At 43.2% G+C, this 27,473-nt stretch overlaps 1 protein-coding gene and 1 long non-coding RNA gene across 2 annotated transcripts; both read right to left on the bottom strand.

Moving 5' to 3' along the window:
* Positions 1 to 2,352: 2,352 nt before the first annotated feature.
* On the bottom strand, positions 2,353 to 12,041 carry LOC135572563 (protein split ends-like). Its single transcript, XM_065020774.1, has 3 exons — positions 11,487 to 12,041; positions 3,496 to 4,731; positions 2,353 to 3,124 (listed from the first exon to the last, which is right to left on the bottom strand). Exons 2-3 carry the CDS (start codon positions 4,690 to 4,692, stop codon positions 2,408 to 2,410), a joined length of 1,914 nt encoding a protein of 637 aa, XP_064876846.1. The 5' UTR covers positions 4,693 to 4,731; positions 11,487 to 12,041; the 3' UTR covers positions 2,353 to 2,407.
* A 1,261-nt stretch (positions 12,042 to 13,302) lies between these two features.
* Positions 13,303 to 27,445, bottom strand: LOC115132473 (uncharacterized). Its single transcript, XR_010465115.1, has 2 exons — positions 26,715 to 27,445; positions 13,303 to 19,049 (listed from the first exon to the last, which is right to left on the bottom strand). It is a non-coding gene; the product is annotated as an uncharacterized LOC115132473 (long non-coding RNA).
* Between the last annotated feature and the right edge of the window lie 28 nt (positions 27,446 to 27,473).

Here is a 27,473-nt window from a genome sequence, read left to right on the forward strand (position 1 = left end):
GAGATGTGCTGTACTACACAGAGGTCCGATGGCTGAGCCGGGGCAGAGTTTTGAGGCGTTTTTACGAGCTGCTACCCGAAATTAACGCATTTCTTCATTTAAAAGACAAAACGGTCCCAGAGCTGATCGACCCAGAATGGAAATGGCACCTCGCATTTTTAACAGATGTGACAGAAATACTTAACAGCCTTAACTTGCAGCTACAAGGCGAGGGGAAACTCATTTGCGACATGTATTCACACATAAAAGCATTTGAGGTGAAATTAGCGCTGCTTTTGGAACAAGTGAAAAAGCGCAACTTCGTCCATCTTCCTGCTACCCAAAACCTGTCGACAGAGAACCCAGCGGTCCCGTTCCCAGCAAAATAAATCCGTCTTTTTCAGAACCCCTTTGTTGCCGACATTGATGAAGCCCAGCCTTCATATCAGTTTGAGTTGGCTGAGTTACAGAACTGTGATGTTCTGAAAGACGCATTCAAGCCCAACAGTCTCATTGACTTCTATGCCGCCCTCCCAAACGACACATATCCAAACATCAAAAAACACGCAATGAAAATGTCCACAGTTTTTGGCAGCACGTATATCTGCGAGAAAACCTTTTCTTGCATGAAACTGCTGAAAACCCTGATGAGATCAAGATTGACAGATGAACATTTGCATCAGTGCTTGAGACTGGCTGTAACTAGAATGGAACCTGATATTCAACTTCTCACCAGCCAGATGCAGGCCCACAGTTCACACTGATGAACATACATAGGTAAGCTCACTTTTCTGACTTGAATGAGTCATTCTGAGCATAAACAAATATAATCATAATAAAATCTACTGGGATAAAATCCATCTTTACAACCATACTGGTAGTGAAATGTATTGTGCTGTGTAGGTGCTGTATCACTTAGTTCAGTTTCTCAACCTGCTTCTTTTGTGGTTTTCACAGGGAAGTTGATGAGAGAGAGCTGCAAACAGCGGTGTCTACAAGCCTACTGGAACCTACAAAAGGATTATAAGGAAGGAACACAAGAACTTTAAGAGACTGCTCATATGTGTCAGAGAGATTCTGCTCTGACAACTGAGCTGAACTTTTATCTGTTAAGATTGTGCATGGCACGACAGAAAGTTAATGTTCCATGGCTTTTTTTTCTATGAAGAACCCAGAGAGAGTTATTTAGTTATTATTTATTTCCTGTTTTTTCTGTGAAGAACTCAGAGAGGGTTATTTAGTTATTATTTATTTCATTAATAGTGTTATTATTTGTTTCCTGACTTTTTTTCTGTAAAGAACCTGGAAAGGGTTATTTAGTTATGTGTGGCTTTCTGGAAAACAATAAATTTTTTAAGCTCCCCTACGATCGTCACACTTTTTCTGTTACAAACTGACACCGGCCCCCCATCAGAGAAGGGAAAAGTTATGTGGCCCTCACAGGAAAAAGTTTGGGGACCCCTGCTCTATATCATATTCCTCTATCATATTCCCCTCTTATTACATTCCTCTATATCATATTCCTCTGTCAAATACCTCTCTATTGTATCCATCTATCATATTCCTCTATTTCATACTGCCTTAATATTCCCCACTATCATGTGCCTCTATCATATTCCTCTCTAGCATATTCCTCTCTATCATATTCCTCTCTATCATATTCCTCTCTATCATATTCCTCTCTATCGTATTCCTCTCTATCGTATTCCACTCTATCATATTCCCCTCTATCATATTCCTCTCTATCCTATTCCTCTCTATCGTATTCCTCTCTATCGTATTCCACTCTATCATAATCCTCTCTATCATATTCCTCTCTATCATATTCCTCTCTATCGTATTCCACTCTATCAAATTCTTCTCTATCATATTCCTCTCTATCATATTCCTCTCTATCGTATTCCACTCTATCATATTCCTCTCTATCGTATTCCCCTCTATCATATTCCTCTCTATCATATTCCTCTCTATCATATTCCTCTCTATCATATTCCACTCTATCATATTCCTCTCTATCGTATTCCTCTCTATCGTATTCCTCTCTATCATATTCCTCTCTATCATCTTCCCTTCATCATATTCCCCTCTATCAATTTCCCTCTCTAACAAACTCCGCTCTACCCTCCATCTATTCCCCCTCTCTAACAAACTCTGCTCTACCCTCCATCTATTCCCCCTCCCTTTCCGTCCTCCTCATCTCAGAATAGCTCCGCTCCATCAGGTAGATTTGGAATTCAACATTTTAACAGTTGCAACACTCCCCAGATTTGTGAAATGTAAACATTGTGTGTTTATACTGTGTTATACAGTATGCCTTGACAAAAATCAAACAGAGAGTAAACCTTTTTTATAGATTTTTTTATTGCATTTTTCATTGCATGCAAAAATACAGTATCCCACCCTGCTCTCTCTCTCTCTAATACCCAGTCTACTCATCCATCTTCAAGCTTTCATCCTTTCCCTGCTCTTCTATCACCCTCTCAGTTCCACCTCCAGCTGGCTCCCTCTTTTTCTTCTTCTCTAGTCTCTTCCTCTCCTCTTTCCTCCTCTTTTCTCTCTTCTTCTCCTCCTTTTCTTGAATCTTTCTCTCCATCTCCAAGAACTCAGCTTGAGCTTTCTCTCTCTTTTTCAGCTCCTCAGAACACTTCTTCTCTTTCTTAATCCTGTCTTTCATCATGTCATTATGTATCTTCATCAGCCCCTCTAACCTCTTTTTCTCTGCCTTTTCCTTCTCTTTTCTTTCCTTCTCTCTCTTTTTCTGTTCTAACTTCTCCCTCTTTTTCTCAGCCTTCATGACTTTCTTCTGCTCTTTCTCTCTCTCATTCATCTCTTTCTTCTCCCTCTTTTTGTTCTCCTCCTCCTTGTTTTTCTTCTCCTTTCTCTCTTTCTCGTCATCTTTCAACTTCTTATGTAGATTCTTATTTTTCTCTTTTTCCTTCATCTTCAAAAATGGGATTTTCTGCATGTGGTTCATGACCAGAAAGCCCACTCTTCCAAGGATGGTCTCTGCTCTCTCTGATGAAGCCATCCCATTGGAGCTCTTGGAATGGGCACAGTCCGCCCCACGCTTCAATCCCTCCCTCGGGCTCACCTCCTCAGTGACGCTCCTCTCTTCACTCTCAATTTCAAGGCCTATCCAATAATCCTAACAGGAAGACATTGACTCTAGATGTAATATTGTTCCAATGTGTCACATTCAATACACATTTGAGTGATCGACATACAATGATGACCTCATGGGGCACACAATTTGGAGGACAGTAATTAAGGTCCCTTGTTTTTTTTGTATTCCCATTATATTTTTAAATACCCATAGATGTTCTTCCTGGGTCCATACTAAAAGTAATACAAATGTTAACTCTAGTGAGGGGTGATGTTTCATACTATGAGCAAAGAGCAGCAAGGTTGGGGTCAATTCAAGAAGAACTCTAAAATTTCAATTCTCTTCAATGCTTTGAATTGAAATGGAACTGACCCCCATCCCTATAAAGTAGTAGTGTAAAATAGGACACCTACCTTTGCCTCTTCCAGGGTCCAGGTCCTGGGTTCATCATTGCGGGTTGCCAGAGTTAAGTTAACATCTGGGTCCAGCTGGTGAGTGTGAGGGCAGAGATCCACCTCTTCACTAGGGCCCTTCACTTTCTGCTCTGGCTCCTTGTGGTCCTTGTCATGGATTGCTCGGACAGGGCTTTTATCACCTGTCAGTTCCTCTCTCTTGACAGTGGATGCAACTGCACTTGCCTCGGTGTCAACTGAGCACTCTGTGTTGTCCTCAACTGTCTCCTCTGGTAGTTGGTGGTCGTTGTTGTTGTGGATGCATGGCAGAACTGAAGGACTTTTATCTTCCCAAGTGTAAATGGCAACAGTTGCTTCTTTGTCTACTGAGAACTCTGTGTTGTCCTCAACTTTCTCCCATAGCTGTTTGTGGTCAATGCTGTGGGTGCAGGGCAGCCTTAGAGGCAGTGCTGCGGGTGCAGGAAGACTCTTATCAGCTGAAAACTCCTCTTGGAGGACAGCGGACACGGAAGCGGCAGATTCACTGGCGACTGGACACTTGTTGGTTCCCTCTACTGCCTCCTCTGGCAGTTTGTAGTCATTGTCAAAGACAGGTGGCAGACTTGGAGGCAGCATTGGGACAGGGCATTTAGCTGTTGATCTGTCCACTCCATCACCAGTAGCTGTGCCTGAAGTGTTCTCTGTAGCACCTGAGACCTCATAGGCATCCTCTACTGTCTGCTCTGGAGGCATGAAGTCATCGTCAAAGATTGGTGGCAGGCATGGAGGCAGCACTGAAGGAAGACTTCTGAATGAATTGCCAACGAACCGCTGAGCAAGTGGTGGGAGGGAGAAAGGATAGAATCTGTCCTCTTCCTTTATATTAGATATTGCCACTGGAGCAACTGAGAGCTCAGTGGTTCCCTCTACTGTCTGCTGTGGTGGAATGGAGTCATCATTCAAGAAGTGTGGCAGGTATCGATGCAGCATTGAGGAAAGATGTGTATCTGTCAATAAGTCCTCTCTTTTACCAGTAGATACATCTGCTGTGGCCTCTGTGGCAACTGGGCACTCAGCAGGGACAAAGTATGAAAATACAATGAACCGCTGTGCATCCTGAGCGCGTATGGCCAATGGAGAGGGGGGATATAACATGGTTGGTATAGGCCTCCGATTGGTGAAAGCCAGCGGTGGGAGGGAGTCAATACAGGGAGCCATGAACTCAGTGAGTGGACGGTTGGTCACATCTCTCACATTCTGCGGGAGAAAAGAAACAGACATGTTGAAAGTGATCACATTCACGACATACATACTTTATGAGTCAACGCTATTTACTTATACATCACATATATAGTGCCTTCGGAAAGTATTCTGACCCTTCACTTTTTCCACATTTTGTTACCTTACAGCCTAATTCAAAAATTTAATAAATAGTTTTTTCCCCTCATCAATCTACACACAATAGCCCATAATGGCAAAGCAAAAACAGAATTGTTCCAAATTCATTACAAATAGAATGTGAAATATCACATTTACATAAGTATTCAGACCATTTACTCAGTACGTTGTTGAAGCACCTTTGGCAGCGATTACAGCATAGAATCTTCTTGGGTATTACGCTACAAGCTTGGAAATCTTGTGTTTGGGGAATTTTCCCAATATTAGGAGAATCCAAGTTAGGTTGGATGGGGAGATTTTCTGCACAGCTATTTTCCGGTCTCTCCAGAGATGTTCGATCAGGTACAAGTCCAGTCTCTGGATGGGCCAATAAAGGACATTCAGAGACTTGTCCTGAAGAAACTTCTGCGTTGTCTTGGCTATGTACATAGGGTCATTGTTCTGTTGGAAGGTGACTCTTCACCACACTCTGAGGTCCTGATTGTTCTGGAGCAGGTTGTCATCAAGGATCTCTCTGGATAAGAGCGTCTGCTAAATGACTTAAATGTAATGTAAAATGTACTTTGCTCTGTTCATCTTTGCCTAGATCCTGACTAGTCTCCCATTCCCTGCCATTGAAAAACATCCCCACAGCATGATGCTGCCACCACCATGCTTCACCGAAGGGGTGGTGGCAGATTTGCTCCAGATGTGACTCTTGGCATTGGGGCAAAAGAGTTCAATCTTGATTTCATCAGACCAGAGCATCTTGTTTCTCATGGTCTGAGAGACTTCAGGTGCCTTTTGGCAAACTCCAAGCGGGATGTCAAGTGCCTTCTACTGAGGAGTGGCTTCCATCGGGCCACTCTACCTTAAAGGCCTGATTGATGGAGCGGATCCTCTGTTCGAACCACCACCCAGGACAATGGATCTAACCCCAGAAGCCGACCTAAAACAATGGCGCCGCTGAAAAGAGGCAGACGGAGCGGCCTCTTGTTCAGGCTCCATAGACATGCACATCTCGCCCACCGCTCCCGGGTATACTACTCGTCAATGTCCAGTCTCTTGACAACAAGGTATAAGAAATTTGAGCAAGGGTCGCATTCCAGAGAGACATCAGAGATTGTAACATTCTCTGTTTCACAGAAACATGTCTCTCCCGGGATATGTTGTCGGAATCGGTTCAGCCACCAGGCTTCTCCATGCATCGCGCCGACAGAGATAAACACCCCTCTGGGAAGAGGAAGGGTGGGGGTGTATGTTTCATGATTAACGACTCGTGGTGTAATCATAACAACATACAGGGACTCAAGTCGTTCGGGTCACCCAACCTAGAATTCCTTACAATCAAATGCTGGCCATTTTACATCCCAAGAGAATTCTCGTCAGTTATAGTCACAGCTGTGTACATTCCCCCTCAAGCAGACACCAAGACGGCGCTCAAGGAACTTCACTGGACTCTATGTAAACTGAGGCTGCATTTATTGTAGCTGGGGATTTAAACAAAGCAAATTTGAGAACAAGGCTACCTAAATTATATCAGCATATTGATTGCACTACGTGCAGGGGTAATATACTCTAGCACTGCTACTCTAACTTCCACGATGCATACAAAGCCCTCCTCCACCCTCTCTTCAGCAAATCCAACCACAATGCCATCTTGCTCCTACCATCTAATAGGCAGAAACTCAAACAGGATGTACCAGTGACTAGAACCATTCAAAGCTGGTCTGACCAATCGGAATCCACGTTTCAAGATTGTTTTGATCACACGGCCTGGACTATGTTCCGGTCAGCATCAAAGAACAACATCGCCCTATAATCTGCCTCGGTGAGTGAGTTTATAAAGAAGTGCATTGGAGATGTTGTACCCACTGTGACTGAACTGCAGTTCATCCAAGATGGCGTAGCAGTTCAGATGTCTTTGTCTTGTTATTTTTTTCCTTCGTATATATTCAGTATATATTTTTTATATTTTTAACCTCAATTTCAACATACTCTCCTGCAACCCGCCTCACCTAATGTGGTATGGATCTGCTATTTTCTATACTTTAGAAACGGAACCCCCAACAGAAGCTAGCCAGCTAACTAGCTAGTAGTCAGTTAGCCACTGCTAGCGGTCATTAGCTAACCGTAGCCCGTTCAACTCCTGTCAGTCTGCACAGCACAATTCAACCCAGCGCATACCGGACTGCTTTTTCTCCACATCTCCGGTTTCCTACCGCAAGCTCTGAACCTTTTCACCTGGATCATCGCAGCTCGCTAGCTGCTATCCGAGTGGCAACCGTCTCTGTCCCAAAGCAAGCACCAGTGAGCCTGGAACTAGCCTTGCGCTAGGCCCATCTCCCAGCTAGCTGAAGAGGTCCATCAGCCACTCATTGGGCTACAATACATATTTTGCCAATTGGCCTGGACCCTTTTTACTGCCGACTCCGATTCCATCATTACTGGTCCACCGACGTAATCCGCCCGAGGGGTTTCAATAGGCTCCACCGTCACGACTTCCCCTGAAGGCCCATCACCTAGCCTGCTAGCCGCGGCCCGCTAGCTGTCTAGAGCATATCGGACTGTTAGCTGAGGAGGACCATCAGCCAATTTCTTGGGCTACAATACCTATTTTGCCAATTGGCCTGGACCCTTTTACTGCCTACAGTGAGCCCTGCCGATCCAACACGACTGGTCTGCCGACGTAACCGTCCAAGGGGGCTGCAACAGACTTCTTCCATCGCGACGTCCCCCTAAGGCCCTTCTGCTAGCCTGCTAACCCCGGCCCGTCTGAATCGCTGTGTCTCCAGCTCGCCTAGCTACCCACGGGTCCCTATGATCACTCGGCTACGCATGCCTCTCCCTAAAGTCAATATGTCTTGTCCACTGCTGTTTTGGTTAGTGATAGTCTTATTTCACTCCTCCAGCCCTGCTCAATATGCCTCAGCTAGCCATTTTGTTTCACCTCCCACACATGCGGTGACCTCACATGGTCTAAATGATAAAAAACCTGTCTCATCGTCACACAATGCCTAGGTTCACCTCCACTGTATTCACATCCTACCATACCCTTGTCTGTACAGTACATTATGCCTTGAATCTATTCTTCCTCACCCAGAAACCTGCTCCTTTTACTCTCTGTTCCGAACGCACTAGGCGACCAGTTCTTATAGCCTTTAGCCGTACCCTTATCCTACTCCTCCTCTGTTCCTCTGGTGATGTAGAGAGAGGTTAATGCAGGCCCTGCAGCACATAGCTCCACTCCCATTCCCCAGGCGTTCTCATTTGTTGACTTCTGTAACCGTAAAAGCCTTGGTTTCATGCATGTTAACATTAGAAGTTCTGTCTTAATATCCAGGTCTGTGCCCAAACAATTCGAGCTTCTACTTCTAAAATTCACCTTTCCAGAAACAAGTCTCTCACCGTTGCCGCATGTTATAGACCACCTTCTGCCCCCAGCTGTGCCCTGGACACCATAAGTGAATTGATTGCCATGCATCTATCTTCAGAGCTTGTACTGTTAGGTGACCATTACTGGGACATGCTTAACACCCCGGCCGTCCTACAATCTAAGCTAGATGCCCTCAATCTCACACAAATCATCAAGGAACCCACCAGGTACAACCCTAAATCTGTAAACAAGGGCACCCTCATAGACGTTATCCTGACCAACTGGCCCTCCAAATACACCTCCGCTGTCTTCAATCAGGATCTCAGCGATCACTGCCTGTATCCACTACGGGTCCGCAGTCAAACGACCACCCCTCATCACTGTCAAACGCTCCCTAAAACACTTCTGCGAGCAGGCCTTTCTAATCGACCTGGCCCGGGTTACCTGGAAGGATATTGACCTCATCCCGTCAGTTGAGGATGCCTGGTCCTTCTTTAAAAGTAACTTCCTCACCATCTTAGATAAGCATGCTCCGTTCAAAAAATGCAGAACTAAGAACAGATATAGCCCTTGGTTCACTCCAGATCTGACTGCCCTCGACCAGCACAAATAATCCTGTGGCGGACTGCAATAGCATCGAATAGTCCCCGCGATATGCAACTGTTCAGGGAAGTCAGGAACCAATACACTCAGTCAGGAACGCAAAGGCCAGCTTTTTCAAGCAGAAATTTGCATCCTGTAGCTCTAACTCCAAAAAGTTCTGGGACACTAAAGTCCATGGAGAACAAGAGCACCTCCTCCCAGCTGCCCACTGCACTGAGGCTAGGTAACAGGGTCACCACCGATAAATCCATGATAATCAAAAACTTCAACAAGCATTTCTCAATGGCTGGCCATGCCTTCCTCCTGCTACTCCAACCTCGGCCAACAGCTCCTCCCCCCCACTCCTACTCGCCCAAGCCTCCCTAGCTTCTCCTTTACCCAAATCCAGATAGCAGATGTTCTGAAAGAGCTGCAAAACCTGGACCCGTACAAATCAGCTGGGCTTGACAATCTGGACCCTCTATTTCTGAAACTATCCGCCGCCATTGTTGCAACCCCTATTACCAGCCTGTTCAACCTCTCTTTCATATCGCCTGAGATCCCCAAGGATTGGAAAGCTGCTGCAGTCATCCCCCTCTTCAAAGGGAGAGACACCCTGGACCCAAACTGTTACAGACCTATATCCTGCCCTGCCTATCTAAGGTCTTCGAAAGCCAAGTCAACAAACAGATCACTGACCATCTCGAATCCCACCGTACCTTCTCCGCTGTGCAATCTGGTTTCCGAGCCGGTCACGGGTGCTCCTCAGCCAAGCTCAAGGTACTAAACGATATCATAACCGCCATCGATAAAAGACAGTACTGTGCAGCCGTCTTCATCGACCTGGTCAAGGCTTTCGACTCTGTCAATCACCGTATTCTTATCGGCAGACTCAATAGCCTCATTTTTTCTAATGACTGCCTCGCCTGGTTCACCAACTACTTTGCAGACGGAGTTCAGTGTGTCAAATCGGAGGGCATGTTGTCCGGTCCTCTGGCAGTCTATGGGGGTGCCACAGGGTTCAATTCTCGGGACGACTCTTTTCTCTGTATATATCAATGATGTTGCTCTTGCTGCGGGCGATTCCCTGATCCACCTCTAAGCAAACGACACCATTCTGTATACTTCTGGCCCTTCCTTGGACACTGTGCTATCTAACCTCCAAACGAGCTTCAATGCCATACAACACTCCTTCCGTGGCCTCCAACTGCTCTTAAACGCTAGTAAAACCAAATGCATGCTTTTCAACCGTTCGCTGCCTGCACCCGCACGCCCGACTAGTATCACCACCCTGGATGGTTCCGACCTAGAATATGTGGACATCTATAAGTACCTAGGTGTCTGGCTAGACTGTAAACCTCCTTCAAGACTCATATCAAACATCTCCAATCTAAAATCAAATCTAGAGTCGGCTTTCTATTCTGCAACAAAGCTGTCACACCCTGACCATAGTTTGCTTTGTATGTTTCTATGTTTTGGTTGGTCAGGGTGTGATCTGAGTGGGCATTCTATGTTGGATGTCTTGTTTGTCTATTTCTATGTCTGGCCTGATATGGTTCTCAATCAGAGGCAGGTGTTAGTCATTGTCTCTGATTGGGAACCATATTTAGGTAGCCTGGGTTTCACTGTGTGTTGGTGGGTGAGTGTTCCTGTCTCTGTGTTTTGCACCAGATAGGACTGTTTTAGGTTTTCGCACGTTTGTTGTTTTGTTAGTTTATTCGTGTACAGTTTCTTTATTAAAGTACAATGAATAACAACCACGCTGCATTTTGGTCCGCCTCTACTTCACCTAAAGAAAACCGTTACAAAAGCCTACTTCACTCATGCCGCCAAACTTACCCTAGTAAAACTGGCTATCCTACCGATTCTCGACTTCGGCGATGTCATCTACAAAATAGCTTCCAATACTCTACTCAGCAAACTGGATGCAGTTTATCACAGTGCCATCCGTTTTGTTACTAAAGCCCCTTATACAACCCACCACTGCGACCTATATGCTCTAGTCGGCTGGCCCTCGCTACATATTCGTCGCCACCCCCACTGGCTCCATGTCATCTACAAGTCCATGCTAGGTAAAGCTCCTCCTTATCTCAGCTCACTGGTCACGATGGCAACACCCACCCGTAGCACACGCTCCAGCAGGTGTATCTCACTGATCATCCCTAAAACCAACACCTCATTTGGCTGCCTTTCCTTCCAGTTCTCTGCTGCCTGTGACTGGAACGAATTGCAAAAATCGCTGAAGTTGGAGACTTTTATGTCCCTCACCAACTTTAAACATCTGCTATCTGAGCAGCTAACCGATAACTGCAGCTGTACATAGTCCATCGGTAAATAGCCCACACAATTTACCTACCTCATCCCCATACTGTTTTTATTTATTTACTTTTCTGCTCTTCTGCTGTCTTTCCTACTGTGTTAATGATTTGTTTATTGTTTACTCCATGTGTAACTCTGTGTTGTCTGTTCACACTGCTATGCTTTATCTTGGCCAGGTTGCAGTTGTAAATGAGAACTTGTTCTCAACTAGCCTACCTGGTTAAATAAAGGTGAAATAAAATAAATAAAAAATATATAAATATCATAAAAATAGTCATAAGTATTTTCAACCGGGTTTTGCCCACTGGGTAGTGATCTAGGCTAGAGAAGGTTTATTTACAGTAGAAGTTGTCTTTACCTTTGGACAGTTAGCCAGACAGCCAGGACAGTGTGGTGAGTATTTGTATTTCTAATGCATCCCCACTCTTCCCCTTCATTTTCTTTCTCAGTCTAACGTATCTCTCAATCTTCTATTTCATCCATCTCCTTTCAATAATTGTTGGTCATGGTGAAGTCTTTGTAGTCTTTCAATGAGGTGTTGTACACATTTGTGAACCTTCATTTAGCTTTTCCTCTAAACTTGCAACATCTTGCATCCTGCTTGGCTTAGGATTCATCAATATCTTCTTTGAGCTCCTCTTCACCTTGGTTCTCCTGCATTTTGGGGGGCAGTCCTTCCCCCTCAAATTTTGCCATTTTCTCTGTGTGTTTTGTATCCCAACAGGAGTGCGGGTAAAACCAGAGGCTGAAAACCAAAGAAGTCTGCAGTGCTCTTCTATACACAACAGTTTGTCAGCTTTTGCTGGTAGCAATTAAAAGCTTTTTGTTAGATTTGATGGAAGTGAAAGAACATTTTTAAAAAGCCCATGCCTGTGACTTTCCCCACAGTCCGGTTAGTGTGATTTCTCTTGGCTTCCTGGTTGCCCCCAATCAAAGTGCCCGAATGCACATTTGGACTCTGACCCCTCCCACTCCAGGACAGAGTGGCCAAAGATGTTTATAACTAAACCAAGATAGATGACAGTCCGTCGTTTCAAACAGAACAAATTAGTCATATTGGGCAGAACAGGCATGGAGATGGGCAAAACCAAGCACAATCCTATTTGCGCGTTCTAGCATTCATGTGCATGTTTCTGTTAGGGAACATCTACTCTGAAGTGTGCGTGTGCAATAACTCAATTTGCCTTTGCACTCCTAAACAAAGCTATTTTTAAAAAAAACTTTGGCAAAGGGTAAAGTCAACAAAACGTAACATTTTAGTTTGGGGAACATAAAATTGTATTAAGATCAAATGTTTAATCGATTAGAAAATGAGCATTATGTCGGCATTTATACATCCAGTGAAATATTGGTCTATGGAGTGGCTATTTTTATTTCATTTAACTAGGCAAGTCAGTTAAGAACAAATTCTTATTTACAATGATGGCCTCCCAAAAAGGCAAAAGGCCTCCTGTGAGGATGGGGGTTGGGATTAAAAATATAAATAAATTAAAATATAGGACAAAACTATAGTTTATTAATCATGAGAAGAGAGTAGAGTCGCAAAGGGTCGGAAACTTTCCGGTAATTTTCCAATGGGAAGTTAAGTTCGGGAATTTGGGGAATTTTGCATAAATTCATATAAAAAAATAGCTTACAACAGTGAACCTTTTTTTGTGGGATATACATAAGGTAATTCTAGGTATTGTGGTATATTTTGTTTAAACTATCCCCAATTCAATGGAATTGCAACCCTCTGCAGGTACAGTGCATTCCTCCATCACATGTAGAGCTGATTCTCAAGATCTTGCACACTAATGAGACACAACACACACATCAAAGCACCCAACAGGCTGACCAATACAAGGGTTGAAAAATTGGTAGCCATCCGGGCAAATTTGAGGCTTTTTGACCCTGACATCCTCAAAAAGGTTGGAAAGTGACAGTGAAGATGAGGCCTCAGAGTCTGATGTTCAAGAGGTGGACATTGAGGAGGTCCAGGGAGAAGACATGGAAGCCTGAGAGTAAGACAACCAAAGCTTTAGTTTCTAGACTATCATTTTACAGACATATGTTGAAAACATTTTTGGGAGATGCGATGGATCATTGGGGATCATTCAATATTCCCTTTTGTTGTTCAGTGAAATCATCACATGTGAAGATTCAACTCATTTAATTAGTTAAATTAAGTTCAATTCATAACTAAATAGTTGTTTTTATTTCTATTGGAAGGATTTAATCATTTGCAATGATGTCTACTTATGATAAGCTAAAAGGTGTATGTTTCTGTCTCCATATGATATGGTAAATATATCCAATGCAGAAAAACATCTACATTTAAATGATATTAATTTGCATATATTCCCCTTAATTCCCACAGAAAGTTTCCACCTCTGAATACTCCCCAAAATGTGCAACCCTAGAAGAGACAACACAACACTACATAGAGACCTAAGATGACAACATAGCAATGCAGCAACACGTGATGGTAGGAACACAACATGGTAGCAGCACAAAACAGGGTGCAAACATTGTGCTGTTGTCTGTGCCCAACAAAGGGCAAGGTAGAGACAACAATACATCACTCAAAGCAGCCACAATTATCAGTAAGTGTCCATGATTGTCTTTGAATGAAGAGATTGAGATGAAAGTGTCCAGTGTCCAGTTTGAGTATTTGTTGCAGCTCGTTGCAGTCGCTAGTAGTTGCAGAGAACTGAAAGGAGGAGCGACCCAGGGATGTGTGTGCTTTGGGGACCTTCAACAGAATGTGGACTGGCAGAACAGGTGTTGGATGTGGAGGAGCTGCAGTAGATATCTCAGATTGGGGGGAGTGAGGCCTAAGAGGGTTTTATAAATAAGCATCAACCAGCAGGTCTTGCAACAGGTATACAGAGATGAGCAGTTTACAGAAGAGTATAGAGTGCAGTGATGTGTCCTATTGGTGGCAAATCTGATGGCCGAATGGTAAAGAACATCTAGCCGCTCGAGAGCACCCTTACCTGCCGATCTATAAATTACGTCTCCATAATCCAGCATGGGTAGGATGGTCATCTGAATTCGGCAGACGAAGACGCAAGTTTGGATGCCGGTAGGGTTATCAGTGTGTTTGAGGAAGATTGTTTGTGCATCCAATAAGTGAGTTGTGGGGTTTGTCTAGAGAGGGTTAATGCTATGTTATGGTGATTGACTGAAAGCAATTACCTGAGGCCTAATTCGGTGGAGGCTGCTGAGGGGAGGACGGCTCTTAATAATATCTGCAAAGGAGAAAATGGAATGGCACCAAACACATGGAAACCGTAGCTGTGTTCGAATACTCATACTAACTGCACTAACCATACTCTTTGTGACGTGAATTGAGTATATAGTATGCTTATTGGTCATAGTTAGTATGCCAAAAGTTCCCGGATGTCGTACTAAATACACCAAAATACAAATTCATTGCTTTATCTAATTCTGAACAATTTTAAGAAAATGTTGAGCAATGTAATAAAGTAATGACTTTTCAAATAAGTAACATTACACATTATGTTGCCTGACAATTTGTTAGCTACGCTATCCTTACGAACCGCATAGGATTACAGCAGTATGTACCGGTATGTTAGCTAGCTACCTAACGTTAGTTGGCTACTAATACATCGAACTTGCCAGGCAGTATATTAACTAACTAACTACTAACGTTTGACTTGATTATTGACATTATTCTTCGCTAAGTACTATAGTCGTTGTGCGTGTCGATGGACATTGTTCATTCTAGCTATCTACTCTGATTCTTAAAATGTTAGCTAGTCATTTGTTATGCTAACAAGCTAGCAAGAGGTTGCATAGCAACTGCATCAACGTCCGGTAGACAGGCGAAGTTCTAGTACGCTCAACTGAAACAATACCGTTCGTTTACAGTATACTAAAATGAACTAATAGTATATAGTATATATTCATTAAGTATGTTAGTATGGGTATTCGAACACAGCTCGTGTGTTTGATTTATTTTATACCATTCCACTGATTACACTCCAGCCGTTACAAAAAGCCTGTCCTCCCCAATTAAGGTGCCACCAACCTCCATTGTTACATTTGTAGCTGTATAGTACTGCTGCAGTTTATGTACATTTCAGATACTCCATGTCGTTTATAAGTGCTTGTATTTCATGTGTTTTGCATTAGATGTTATTGTTTAGAGTTGGTTCATTTCTAGTCTGTATGCGCACTTTAGCGCTGCGTTTTCAAAGGTCACGCTAGTGTTAAGTCACGGCCAGAGATTCTAGAACTTTCAGACTGTCTTCAGCGCTCCCGCATGCGCAGTAAAATGGATTACTCTGTGGCACCAGTCACAGATCAGAGCTCGCCATCAATCTCGCCTGTAAAGTAATTAGTTATCTCGCTCTCTGCGAGATGTTCATGTATGTATGCTGTTATGTGAATATCCCTGTATAGATGCTATGCCATTGTTTCCTGTGTAGATATTCCTATTGCATAGCTTACCACATTATTTGTTCTTACCTTTCAGAACCAGTCCATCCTATGCACAAAAATACTTATATGGTGTGTGTGTGCGCAACTGTATGGTGGTGACCAAGGTCAAATAAACATTGGATATGCGAATCACATGCATGTTTAAATGTCGTAAAGTGCTTACAGACGTTTTCACTTTGTCTGAATGCAGAGTATAGAAAGTCCAAAAGTGTCCTTGTGTCCCGCCTGCCTTCACTGCCGTTAACAGAATTGCAGGAAAACGGTGCCCAACAGGCTGGGGTGAAGTACAGTGCCCCGGTCGCCCCGCATCTCAGCTAGCGGCCTGCTGTATACCCGAGTCCTGCTTACTAGCTAGCGACACCGGTAGACAGTGTCCTTCGCTCCCGCCTGCCCTCGCCGTCGTTAACAGAACTCAACAGAAATGTGATTGGGACCATCGTTAACAGAACAGGTGGAGGCGAAGGACACTGTCCACCGGTCGTCCCCTGGCTACCGGTCGTCCCCTCCCTTCTTCTGTGGGGTTTATCGGCGGCTGGCATCCAACGCCTTTGTGCATTAATGCCATCTAATGTACTGGAGCGCCCCTGCCTCTCGTAACTTAAAAATGTACAAATAGAAGTATAAAGAGGGGTTCGAACGCCCCGAATTGCAGGCCGCAATTGCACCCTGCTCACGAAGTTCAAGGCCGACGGCATTACTGCAGGCTGTTTCCAGGAAACAGGATCCGTCATTATAGTGAATGGGAAAATGGTAATCGTGGCACCAAAATTGCTTATATTATATCAGACTTAACGTTGTGTCCTTGAAGATATTGTTCTAATTGATATTTGAACACACACACACACATATATATACACATATACATATATATATATTTAAAAACATGGGTCGGAACTGAAATTATTTTCCAATCATTTCGTTCTGAACATTACTTTTTTTCTCCACTGTTCTGACCAATTGTATAAATCAATCCATAATTTTATTAAACAGCTCTGCCTATTTTTTTTAAAAATTACACTTGTTACGTCATCAGTAGTCTACAGTAACCTATGCTTCAGATGGGAGGGGCAGGTCTCCAAAACACACACACACTCACTGGCAAAGAATTCCAACTGGCAGGCAGGCGCTGGAATAAGTTTGAGTGACAGATGGCTTTGCATATGGGCTTTGTTTGCGATTTTTGTGGGACTGGAAAACTTTAAATAATGTTATTAACTGGTTCCCATACTTTTAAAATAATGGTTCTGTTCCGGAACAGTATAGATCACTTTCGTTTTCAGTTAGTGTTACTCAAATAATGTAGTTATTTTCCATGTTTTAAGTCCGGTTCCCTGAACTGGTTACAACCCTTGATTTTGAAAAAAATAAATACTGCTATGAAGACAGTAATACACAGTCCGTCTGTGAGTGTCTTCAACAGTCTGTGGTGCCAATTCCAGGCCACCAACATTGTAGTTAACAGATTATTAGATTATCAAGTCACAGTGATTAGGTAGGTTCCCACTTCCTGCAATGCCAAACACAATTTACATGACATCTTATTCAAGGTGACTTACAGGAACCATTAGGACTAAGTGCCTTATTCAAGGGCACCGACAGATTCTTCACCTAGTAAGTTTGGGGATTTGAACCAGCAACCTTTCGGTTACTGGCCCAATGCTCTTAACCACTAGGCTACTGTACCTCCACCACTTCTGCATTATAAATCGAGGAAATTTGAGACACCAGAGTAGTGCCTCTTCTCATGGCGTTTTCTGTCTCCATCTTGGGAGAAGCGTTGCCCACAGACAGAGCATTGGTATGGTTTCTCTCCAGTGTGAACTAGCATGTGTCTCTTCAGGGTCTCTTTTCGAAAGAATCGCTTTCCACAGTCTTTGCACTGATGATTTCTCTCTCCAGTATGAATCCTCCTCACGTGTCTCAACATGCCATCTCTGCGAGTAAAACACTTTCCACATTCCAAACAAGGATAGGTTGCTCTTTCTCCAGAGGTATTATGTGTTAGTATGTGTCTTTGGTATGATTTTGTATATGGAAAACTCTTCCCACACTCAGTGCAGTGATACGGTGTCTCTCCAGTGTGTATTCGCATGTGTATTTTCATGTTGCGACACTCCTTCCCGCAAATTGTGCAGAGAAATTGTTTTCTTTTGCTTAAATGTATCCTGTGTCTTTCAAAACTTTTCTTGTGTGTTAGCTGATGTTTTTCAAGCTGCTTCAGTCGGACAAAGCTTTTCACACAGTCAGAGCAGCGGAAATTACATTCCTCCTTCATATGTGTTTTTTGGTGTAATTTAAGATTATCTAATCGAGCAAAACTTTTGTCACAGTCAGGGCAGTTGTAAGGCTTCTCTCCTGTATGTGTTCGCTGATGTCTTATAAGACGATTCGCTTGTTTGAAGCTCTTACCACAGTCGGAGCAGATGTATGGCTTCTCTACAGTACTGAAACTCTCGGTCCAGTCATCAGAAGTATCTTCAGGATCCTCTTCATTCTCCTGCATTGTTTGGGATTGTCGCAGTTTTTCTGAGTGTTGATTCTTTCTAATTGAACTTTTGCAAGACAATTCTTTTCCTGGCTGTGACTGGACTATTTTTCTTGGTGTTTCTGCACGCATTTTAGTCTTCTGCCTGCCTCTGCTGGCGGTTCTTTGCTGTGTGTGCACACGGTCTACCTTCAGTTTAGTTTCTTCCGTCTGTGTGACATGTTCCTCTTTCATATGCATTTTTTTGTGTAATTTAAGCTTATCTAATTGAGCAAAACTTCTGTCGCAAACAGGGCAGTGGTGAGGCTTCTCTCCAGTATGTGATCTCTGGTGTCTTATAAGATCCCTCACTTTTCTAAAGCTCTTACCGCAGTCAAAGCAGTAGTGTGGCTTCTCTCCTCCAGGACTGAAACCATCGATCCAATCATCAGAGTCATCAGTATCTACGGGCTCCTCTTCTTTCTCCTGTGTTGTTTGGGTTTGTTGTGGTCTTTCTGAGTTTTGATTCTTCTCTGATTGGCACTGGGTATTAGCTGGGAATTGCTGTTTGCTATGTGAAAGCACACTCTCTACATTTGCTGCATTGCTGGCAACTTTGAAGGTATACTCCGGCAGGTCCTCTGGCTTTTTCACAAGTTCAGTTTGACGAATGCGTGTGACAGCTTTATCAAGTGTTAGTTCTGGGTCCATTTGTAATTGCTCAGACAGTCTTCTGTCACATAAGCCCATGACTAGTCTGTCTCTTATCATCTCACTGAGCAGAGCTCCATAACCACAATGTTCTGACAAACAATGAAGTGCAGAGATAAAATCATCAGCTGTCTCTCCTGCTTCTTGTTGTCTTTGGTTGAATTTTGTTCGTTCTAATATTACATTCCTCCTAACTACAAAATATCCATCTTGCTGTTCATTATTAGAACTGTGGAAGAGGTCCCGCTCGATCAGGTTGTCATCTTGCAGGTCTTCTGAGGTGTCCATCTCCTCTACCTGGAAATACATTTAAAATAGCATAATTACTAGTAGGCCTATCGTCTCTGTTCTCTCAAACAACATTTTGTAATACATAAAATAGCCTACTTTGATACAGTTAAGTCCAAATTAGAATAGATAGCATATACAATAAATAGATAAACAAATAACTTATGCTATTTTACAGTAGTAGCTAGGTGTAATCGTTTGAAATACCTAACAGTATCAACATGATAATGATAATTTGTTTGTCATTAGGCCTAGAGATCACCATAGACTAGTGATCTAGGTTAGAGAAAGTTCATTGACAGTATAAGTTGACAAATGTATTTTCACAACAAAAAAATCATAGAAATCTATAAATCAAAGCAAGTTGTAGGGCTCATTCAGTAGTTTTTACATCATTAAGTAGAATCATATTGAATATAATGTTAAAATTGGCATTTATATTCCTAAAACATAAGTTGAAATTGATACGGTTGCCGCTTCCGGTTGTCATCGGTTTTAGATTTATAGCCCAGTGTCAGAACACCAGTTATAAACGTCCAAAATCATCATCAATACATGCAGAAATAAGTTGTGATATTTTGAAAGACCAAACATAAAAATGACTCCCTCCACATACGTGTCACACTTGTGTTCAGATTACTTATATTTTGCTAGCTTCGATGCAACCAAGAGTTTTGACATTGTGCACCCTCTTGGTTGCTAATATTTTGATAAATGAATACGTTATAAAACGGCACACAACATTTACCAAGCGGCCCCTCTAAACTGGTACTGATTAGCTTGTTCAACTGTAATCAATAGCATGCGTATTCTAGCCAAGGCTCATCTTCTATAACTACTGCTGTAAACACTTTATCTATTCATATACTTTCCATTATGTCTTTACACCATCGTATACAGACACACCGAGGGTACAAAACATTAGGAGCACCTTCCTAATATTGAGTTGCACACCCGTTTGCCCTCAGAACAGCCTCAATTCATTGGGGCATGGACTCTACAAGTTGTCGAAAGCTTTCTACAGAGATGCTGGCCTGTGTTGACTCCAATGCTTTCCCGACAGTTGTGTCAAGTTGGCTGGTAGTGGATCTCTACTCTGAATAGCTCGTTCCATCTCATCCCACAGATGCTCAATTGGATTGAGATCTGATGACTGGGCAGGCCACTGCAGTAAGTTGAATTCACTCATGTTGGTGGAACCATTCCTGGACAATCCTAGCCTTGTGGCATTATTCCGCAATTTAAAAAAATCTAGTCGCAGATGGATACAATGCTGCCATGAACCTGATTGGCAATGATGTTCAGATATCCTGTGGCATTCAAACATAGGTTCCGCATTCAAACAAAGGGTCCCAATGTTTTTTACTGAAAGAAGTGGAACTAAGGTTGTCGGCTACCATACCCCATTCGTGTCAACGTACAACGAGTTGTGCATTCTTTGATGGGTCTTTGGGCAATGTTGTACTGGATTGCCAGTTGACTAACTGTAGCCTGTCGGTTGCTCTGCATGATCAGTGTCAGCCTCCTTTGTCCTCTCATCAATTACCCGTTTTCGACCACTGGCCTGTCATTGGCTGGATGTCCCTTTGGATGGGGAGTAATTCTTAATAAACACAGGAAACTGTTGAACGTGAAAAACCCAGCAGTGTTGCAGTTCTTGACACACTCAAACCGATGCGCCGTGTTATAGCCCTATTTGGACGGTTATTATTAGAGATGTTGGTTTTGTAATTATTATCCAAGCATGTGTATTATTCCAGAGGATGATTCACAAAGGATTCGTTTTTCCAAACTGCCCCTTCTAATTCTTTTTTTTTTTTTCAAATTTAATTGACTTATGACGGAAGCCTGGAGGTTTTCATCGTAGGCGTGAAAATATTTCAATGTCATGTCTCACTGATAACTCGTGCTTGGCCGCCAAATCTATAGGTCTCCCTATACAATTTTTATTGATGAAGTGTGATCATAAATATATTTTTAGTGATCCATCCATGGTAGATGTCGTCCTTCCTAATAACAATGCCATACATTCTGCTGATTTGAGCTGCTGAACCGTATTCACACTTGACTGTGTTTATGGTGAACTTGCCATTTCCAGAAAGTTGAGCGGGGATGCTGCTTTGCGATCTGTTGCCTAGGACGGGGCTCTCCAACCCTGTTTGTAGAGAGCTACCATCCTTTAGGTTTTCACTCCAACCCTAATCTAGCACATCTAATTTAATAATTACACTGAACACAAATATAAATGCAACATGTAGTGTTGGTCCCATGTTTCATGAGCTGAAATCAAATTTGTTTACATCCCTGTTAGTGAGAATTTTATCCTTTGCCAAGATAATCTCTCCACCTGACAGGTGTGGCATATCAAGAAGCTGATTAAACAGCATGATTATTACACAGGTCTACCTTGTGCTGGGGACAATAAAAGGCCACTAAAATGTGGAGTTTTGTAGTTGCACCCCTTCTGAAAAAACCTACACTCGATCCCTCCGATGTCAACAACTACAGACCAGTATCCCTTCTTTCTTTTCTCTCCAAAACTCTTGAACGTGCCGTCCTTGGCCAGCTCTCCCGCTATCTCTCTCAGAATGACCTTCTTGATCCAAATCAGTCAGGTTTCAAGACTAGTCATTCAACTGAGACTGCTCTTCTCTGTATCACGGAGGCGCTCCGCACTGCTAAAGCTAACTCTCTCTCCTCTGCTCTCATCCTTCTAGACCTATCGGCTGCCTTCGATACTGTGAACCATCAGATCCTCCTCTCCACCCTCTCCGAGTTGGGCATCTCCGGCGCGGCCCACGCTTGGATTGCATCCTACCTGACAGGTCGCTCCTACCAGGTGGCGTGGCGAGAATCCGTCTCCACACCACGTGCTCTCACCACTGGTGTCCCCCAGGGCTCTGTTCTAGGCCCTCTCCTATTCTCACTATACACCAAGTCACTTGGCTCTGTCATAACCTCACATGGTCTCTCCTATCATTGCTATGCAGACGACACACAATTAATCTTCTCCTTTCCCCCTTCTGATGATCAGGTGGCGAATCGCATCTCTGCATGTCTGGCAGACATATCAGTGTGGATGACGGATCACCACCTCAAGCTGAACCTCGGCAAGACGGAGCTGCTCTTCCTCCCGGGAAGGACTGCCCGTTCCATGATCTCGCCATCACGGTTGACAACTCCATTGTGTCCTCCTCCCAGAGCGCTAAGAACCTTGGCGTGATCCTGGACAACACCCTGTCGTTCTCAACTAACATCAAGGCGGTGGCCCGTTCCTGTAGGTTCATGCTCTACAACATCCGCAGAGTACGACCCTGCCTCACACAGGAAGCGGCGCAGGTCCTAATCCAGGCACTCGTCATCTCCCGTCTGGATTACTGCAACTCGCTGTTGGCTGGGCTCCCTGCCTGTGCCATTAAACCCCTACAACTCATCCAGAACGCCGCAGCCCGTCTGGTGTTCAACCTTCCCAAGTTCTCTCACGTCACCCCGCTCCTCCGCTCTCTCCACTGGCTTCCAGTTGAAGCTCGCATCCGCTACAAGACCATGGTGCTTGCCTACGGAGCTGTGAGGGGAACGGCACCTCAGTACCTCCAGGCTCTGATCAGGCCCTACACCCAAACAAGGGCACTGCGTTCATCCACCTCTGGCCTGCTCGCCTCCCTACCACTGAGGAAGTACAGTTCCCGCTCAGCCCAGTCAAAACTGTTCGCTGCTCTGGCCCCCCAATGGTGGAACAAACTCCCTCACGACGCCAGGACAGCGGAGTCAATCACCACCTTCCGGAGACACCTGAAACCCCACCTCTTTAAGGAATACCTAGGATAGGATAAAGTAATCCCTCTCACCCCCCCCTTAAAAGATTTAGATGCACTACTGTTCCACTGGATGTCATAAGGTGAATGCACCAATTTGTAAGTCGCTCTGGATAAGAGCGTCTGCTAAATGACTTAAATGTAAATGTAAATGTAGCACAACACAATTCCACAGATGTCCTCAAATTGAGGGAGCGTGCAATTGTCATGATTTACATTTTTTTTTATTTAAGTCAGCTTAGAACAAATTATTATTTACAATGATGACTTAACAAAAGGCCTCCTGCAGGGACAGGGGCTGGGATTAAAAATAAAAATATTTTTAAAATATATATTAAGACAAAACACATCATGAAAAAAAGAGACAACACAACATTACATAAAGAGACACATAAGAAACCATAGCAAGGCAGCTACACATGACAACACAGCATGGTAGCAACAACATGGTACAAACATTATTCGGCACAGACAACAGCAAAGGGCAAGAAGGTAGAGAGCGCAATATATCACGCAAAGCAGCCACAACTGTCAGTAAGAGTGTCCATGTTTGAGTCTTTGAATGAAGAGATAAAACTGTCCAGTTTGAGTGTTTGTTGCAGCTCATTCCAGTGACTATCTCAAGCTCTAAACCCTCAGAGGTAGTAACCACACCTGTGGGGAGAGGGGCATTCTTCTTACCAAACCACATTACCTTTGTTTTGGAGGTGTTCAGAACAAGGTTACGGGTAGAGAAAGCTTGTTGGACACTAAAAAAGCTTTGTTGTAGAGCATTTAACACAAAATCTGGGGAGGGGCCAGCTGAGTATAAGACTATCATCTGCATATAAATTGATGGGAGAGTTTCCTACTGCCTGAGCGATGTTGTTGATGTAAATTGAGAATATCATGGGGCCTAGGATCGAGCTTTGGGGTACTCCCTTGGTGACTAGCAGTGGTTGAGACAGATGTTCTGACTTTATACACTGTACTCTGAGATAAGTAGTTAACAAAAAGGGCCAAAGACCACTCAGAGACACCAATACTCCTTAGCCGGCCCACAAGAATGGAATGGTTTACCGTGTCAAAAGCTTTGGCAAAGTCAATAAAAATAGCAGCACAACATTGCTAAGAATCAAGGGCAATGGTGACATCATTGAGGACCTTTAAGGTTGCAGTGACACATTCATAACCTGAGCGTAAACCAGACTGCAGACCAAAGAGAATACTATAGACATCAAGAAAACCAGTCAGTTGATTATTGACAAGTTTTTCCAACACTTTTGATAAATAGGGCAAAATATAAATAGGCCTTTAACAGTTAGGATCAGCTTGATCTCCCCCTTTAAATAAAGGACAACCCGTGGCTGTATTCCAAGCAATGGGAACCTCCCTAGAAAGGAGAGACAGGTTAAAAAGGTCAGAGATAGGCTTGGCGATGATAGGGGCAGCAACCTTAAAGCGTCTGACCCAGATGTTTTTCTGTGGTCAAGTTTAAGGAGCTCTTTTAGCACCTCAGACTCAGTGACTGCCTGCAGGGAGAAACTGAGTCAAACAGGAATCATGACTTAATGAAGTGGTGATTAAAGAGCTCAGCCATGTGTTTGTCAGTAACAACCACATCATCAACATTAAGGGACATGGGCAGATGTGAGGAGGAGGGTTTATTCTTCAGGTCTTTAACCAGTTTCCAGAACTTAAGGTTAGATCCACAGAGAGAGAAAATGACTGCAGGAATGTCCACCAGAGCTGTTTAGAGAATTCAATGTTCATTTCTCAACCATAAGCCACCTCCAACGTTATTTTAGAAAATGTAGCAGTCCGTCCAACCGGCATCAAATCCAATCACATTTTATTGGTCACATACACATGGTTAGCAGATGTTATTGGTCACATACACATGGTTAGCAGATGTTATTGGTCACATACACATGGTTAGCAGATGTTATTGGTCACATACACTTGGTTAGCAGATGTTATTGGTCACATACACATGGTTAGCAGATGTTATTGGTCACATACACATGGTTAGCAGATGTTATTGGTCACATACACATGGTTAGCAGATGTTATTGGTCACATACACATGGTTAGCAGATGTTAATGGTCACATACACATGGTTAGCAGATGTTAATGGTCACATACACATGGTTAGCAGATGTTAATGGTCACATACACATGGTTAGCAGATGTTAATGGTCACATACACATGGTTAGCAGATGTTAATGGTCACATACACATGGTTAGCAGATGTTATTGGTCACATACACATGGTTAGCATATGTTATTGGTCACATACACATGGTTAGCAGATGTTATTGGTCACATACACATGGTTAGCAGATGTTAATGGTCACATACACATGGTTAGCAGATGTTAATGGTCACATACACATGGTTAGCAGATGTTAATGGTCACATACACATGGTTAGCAGATGTTATTGCGAGTGTCGCAAAATGCTTGTGCTTCTAGTTCCGACAGTGCAGTAATATCTAACAACCGCAGACCATGTGGAACTACGCCAGCCCAGGACCTCCACATCCGGCTTCTTCACCTTTTATTTTATTTCACCTTTATTTAACCAGGTTGGCCAGTTGAGAACAAGTTCTCATTTACAACTGCGACCGTGCGAAGATAAAGCAAAGCAGTGCGACACAAACAACAACAGTTACACATGGAATAAACAAACGTACAGTCAATAACACAATAGAAAGTCAATATACCGCGTGTGCAAATGGCATAAGGAGGTAAGGCAGTAAATAGGCCATAGTAGCAAAGTAATTACAATTTAGCAAATTAACACTGGGGTGATAGATGTGCAAGTAGAAATACCGGTGTGCAAATGAGCAAAAAAGTTAATAAAAACAATATAGGGATGAGGTAGGTAGATTGGATGGGCCCTTTACAGATGGGCTGTGTACAGCTGCAGCGATCAATAAGCTGCTCAGATAGCTGATGCTTAAAAGTTTGTGAGGGAAATATAAGTCTCCAATTTCAGCAATTTTTGCAGTTCTTTCCAGTCATTGGCAGCAGAGAACTGGAAGGAAAGGCGGCCAAAGGAAGAATTGGCTTTGGGGGTGAACAGTGAGATATACCTGCTGGAACACGTGCTACGGGTGGGTGTTGCTATGGTGACCAGTGAGCTGAGATAAGGCTGAGCTTTACATAGCAAAGACTTATATTTCTCCAGGGTTGACCTAGGACATCAACCACCAGCCAGGGTTTCATTACATAAGCTTTATACAATACTTTTTATTGCACATTTAGACCAAATTAAACTGATGCATTTGGCAATGTTCAACTTCAATTAACTCGCACTATGAAGAATAGCTTAGCCGTACTCATTGATAGCCTAATGTATACTTTAATATACTTTTGGTGAATTTACGAGGCATTGCTAGATACATATTACCAAGATATAGCCTATATGCACGGTTCTGACTGTAACTGCCTGCCCGGATCCGCTCTAGTGTGTGTTTGTGTCTTCGGTATGTAGCGTGTAGAATAGCTTGCGCGAACTTGCGCGAGACATTGCAAGCGAAGAAATAGTGAAATACAGTATTGCGATAGCCTATAGCCTACATCTGTTGATTGCTGACACACAGTTGACAGGCCAACATTCCGACCTATGCCCCGCTCTTTATGTATTTGCTGTGAAAGATGCGAGAGTTTGTTCTCATAGTAGAATAAGTAAAATCGTTTCCTGGTTGCAAAAATAGTGAATCTTAGGAGTGATACCTAGCGGAATTGATGTTTTACACGCAGACATTGGAGCCGAATAATCGATTATTTGAGTCGGCTCCCCACTTCTACCAGTGTGCAGCAGCCTGAACATTCGACGTTCCTAGTAGTAGTCTTATTTTTGTACCTTCTTACCTCTTCAATGAGCTTTTCCTCAAAACTTGCGTTGTCTTGCATCTTGACTGGCTTAGTCATCAGTATCTTGGGGCTCCTCTTCATCTCGATTCTCCTGCATTGTTTTGGCAGTGCTTAGTCCTCAAATTCCGCCATTTTCTCTGTGTTTTGTATACCAAACGAAATGGGTGCGGGTGAAACCAGAAGCTGAAAACCAACGAAGTCTGCTGTGCTATTGTATACAAATCCGTTTTGTCTGCTTGTCTTTCACTTAGATTTGATTCAAAATTAAATAATGCTCTTTAAAGTTCATCTCACACGATCCTTGTTGCTACTGCACATCTATAACACTGTATGAATCGCTATTCGAAACCAGACGCAGTGTTTTGAGATTTATAAAACAAATTTAACTGGTTAACTAGCTAAACTACTGACCGATAACGAATCTAGCGGACTATTTTCTGCAGTCATTGCCACTATAATTACAATTTTACATGACCGGATGCAAATCACATGCACATCGAAGTATCATACATACTTTTCAATTTACGTCTGAATGCGGAGCATGGACAGAGAGGAAGAGGCAAAGCGAGAGGATTTACTCCTTCCAAAATATGTCCGCGAAATAAACCTTTTTTTGTATGGAGGACTAAGAGAGTGTTGCATTACGTAAGGCTTATTTGATAATTCGTTAGGCTTTTACAAATTAATGTATGTGGATGCAGCTAGCATTCCGCAAACCACTCAAGCCTTGTTCGCATATCCAATTCGAATCGGCTA

The sequence above is a fragment of the Oncorhynchus nerka genome, linkage group LG2, assembly GCF_034236695.1.
Source record: "Oncorhynchus nerka isolate Pitt River linkage group LG2, Oner_Uvic_2.0, whole genome shotgun sequence".
Lineage (NCBI taxonomy): Eukaryota > Metazoa > Chordata > Actinopteri > Salmoniformes > Salmonidae > Oncorhynchus > Oncorhynchus nerka.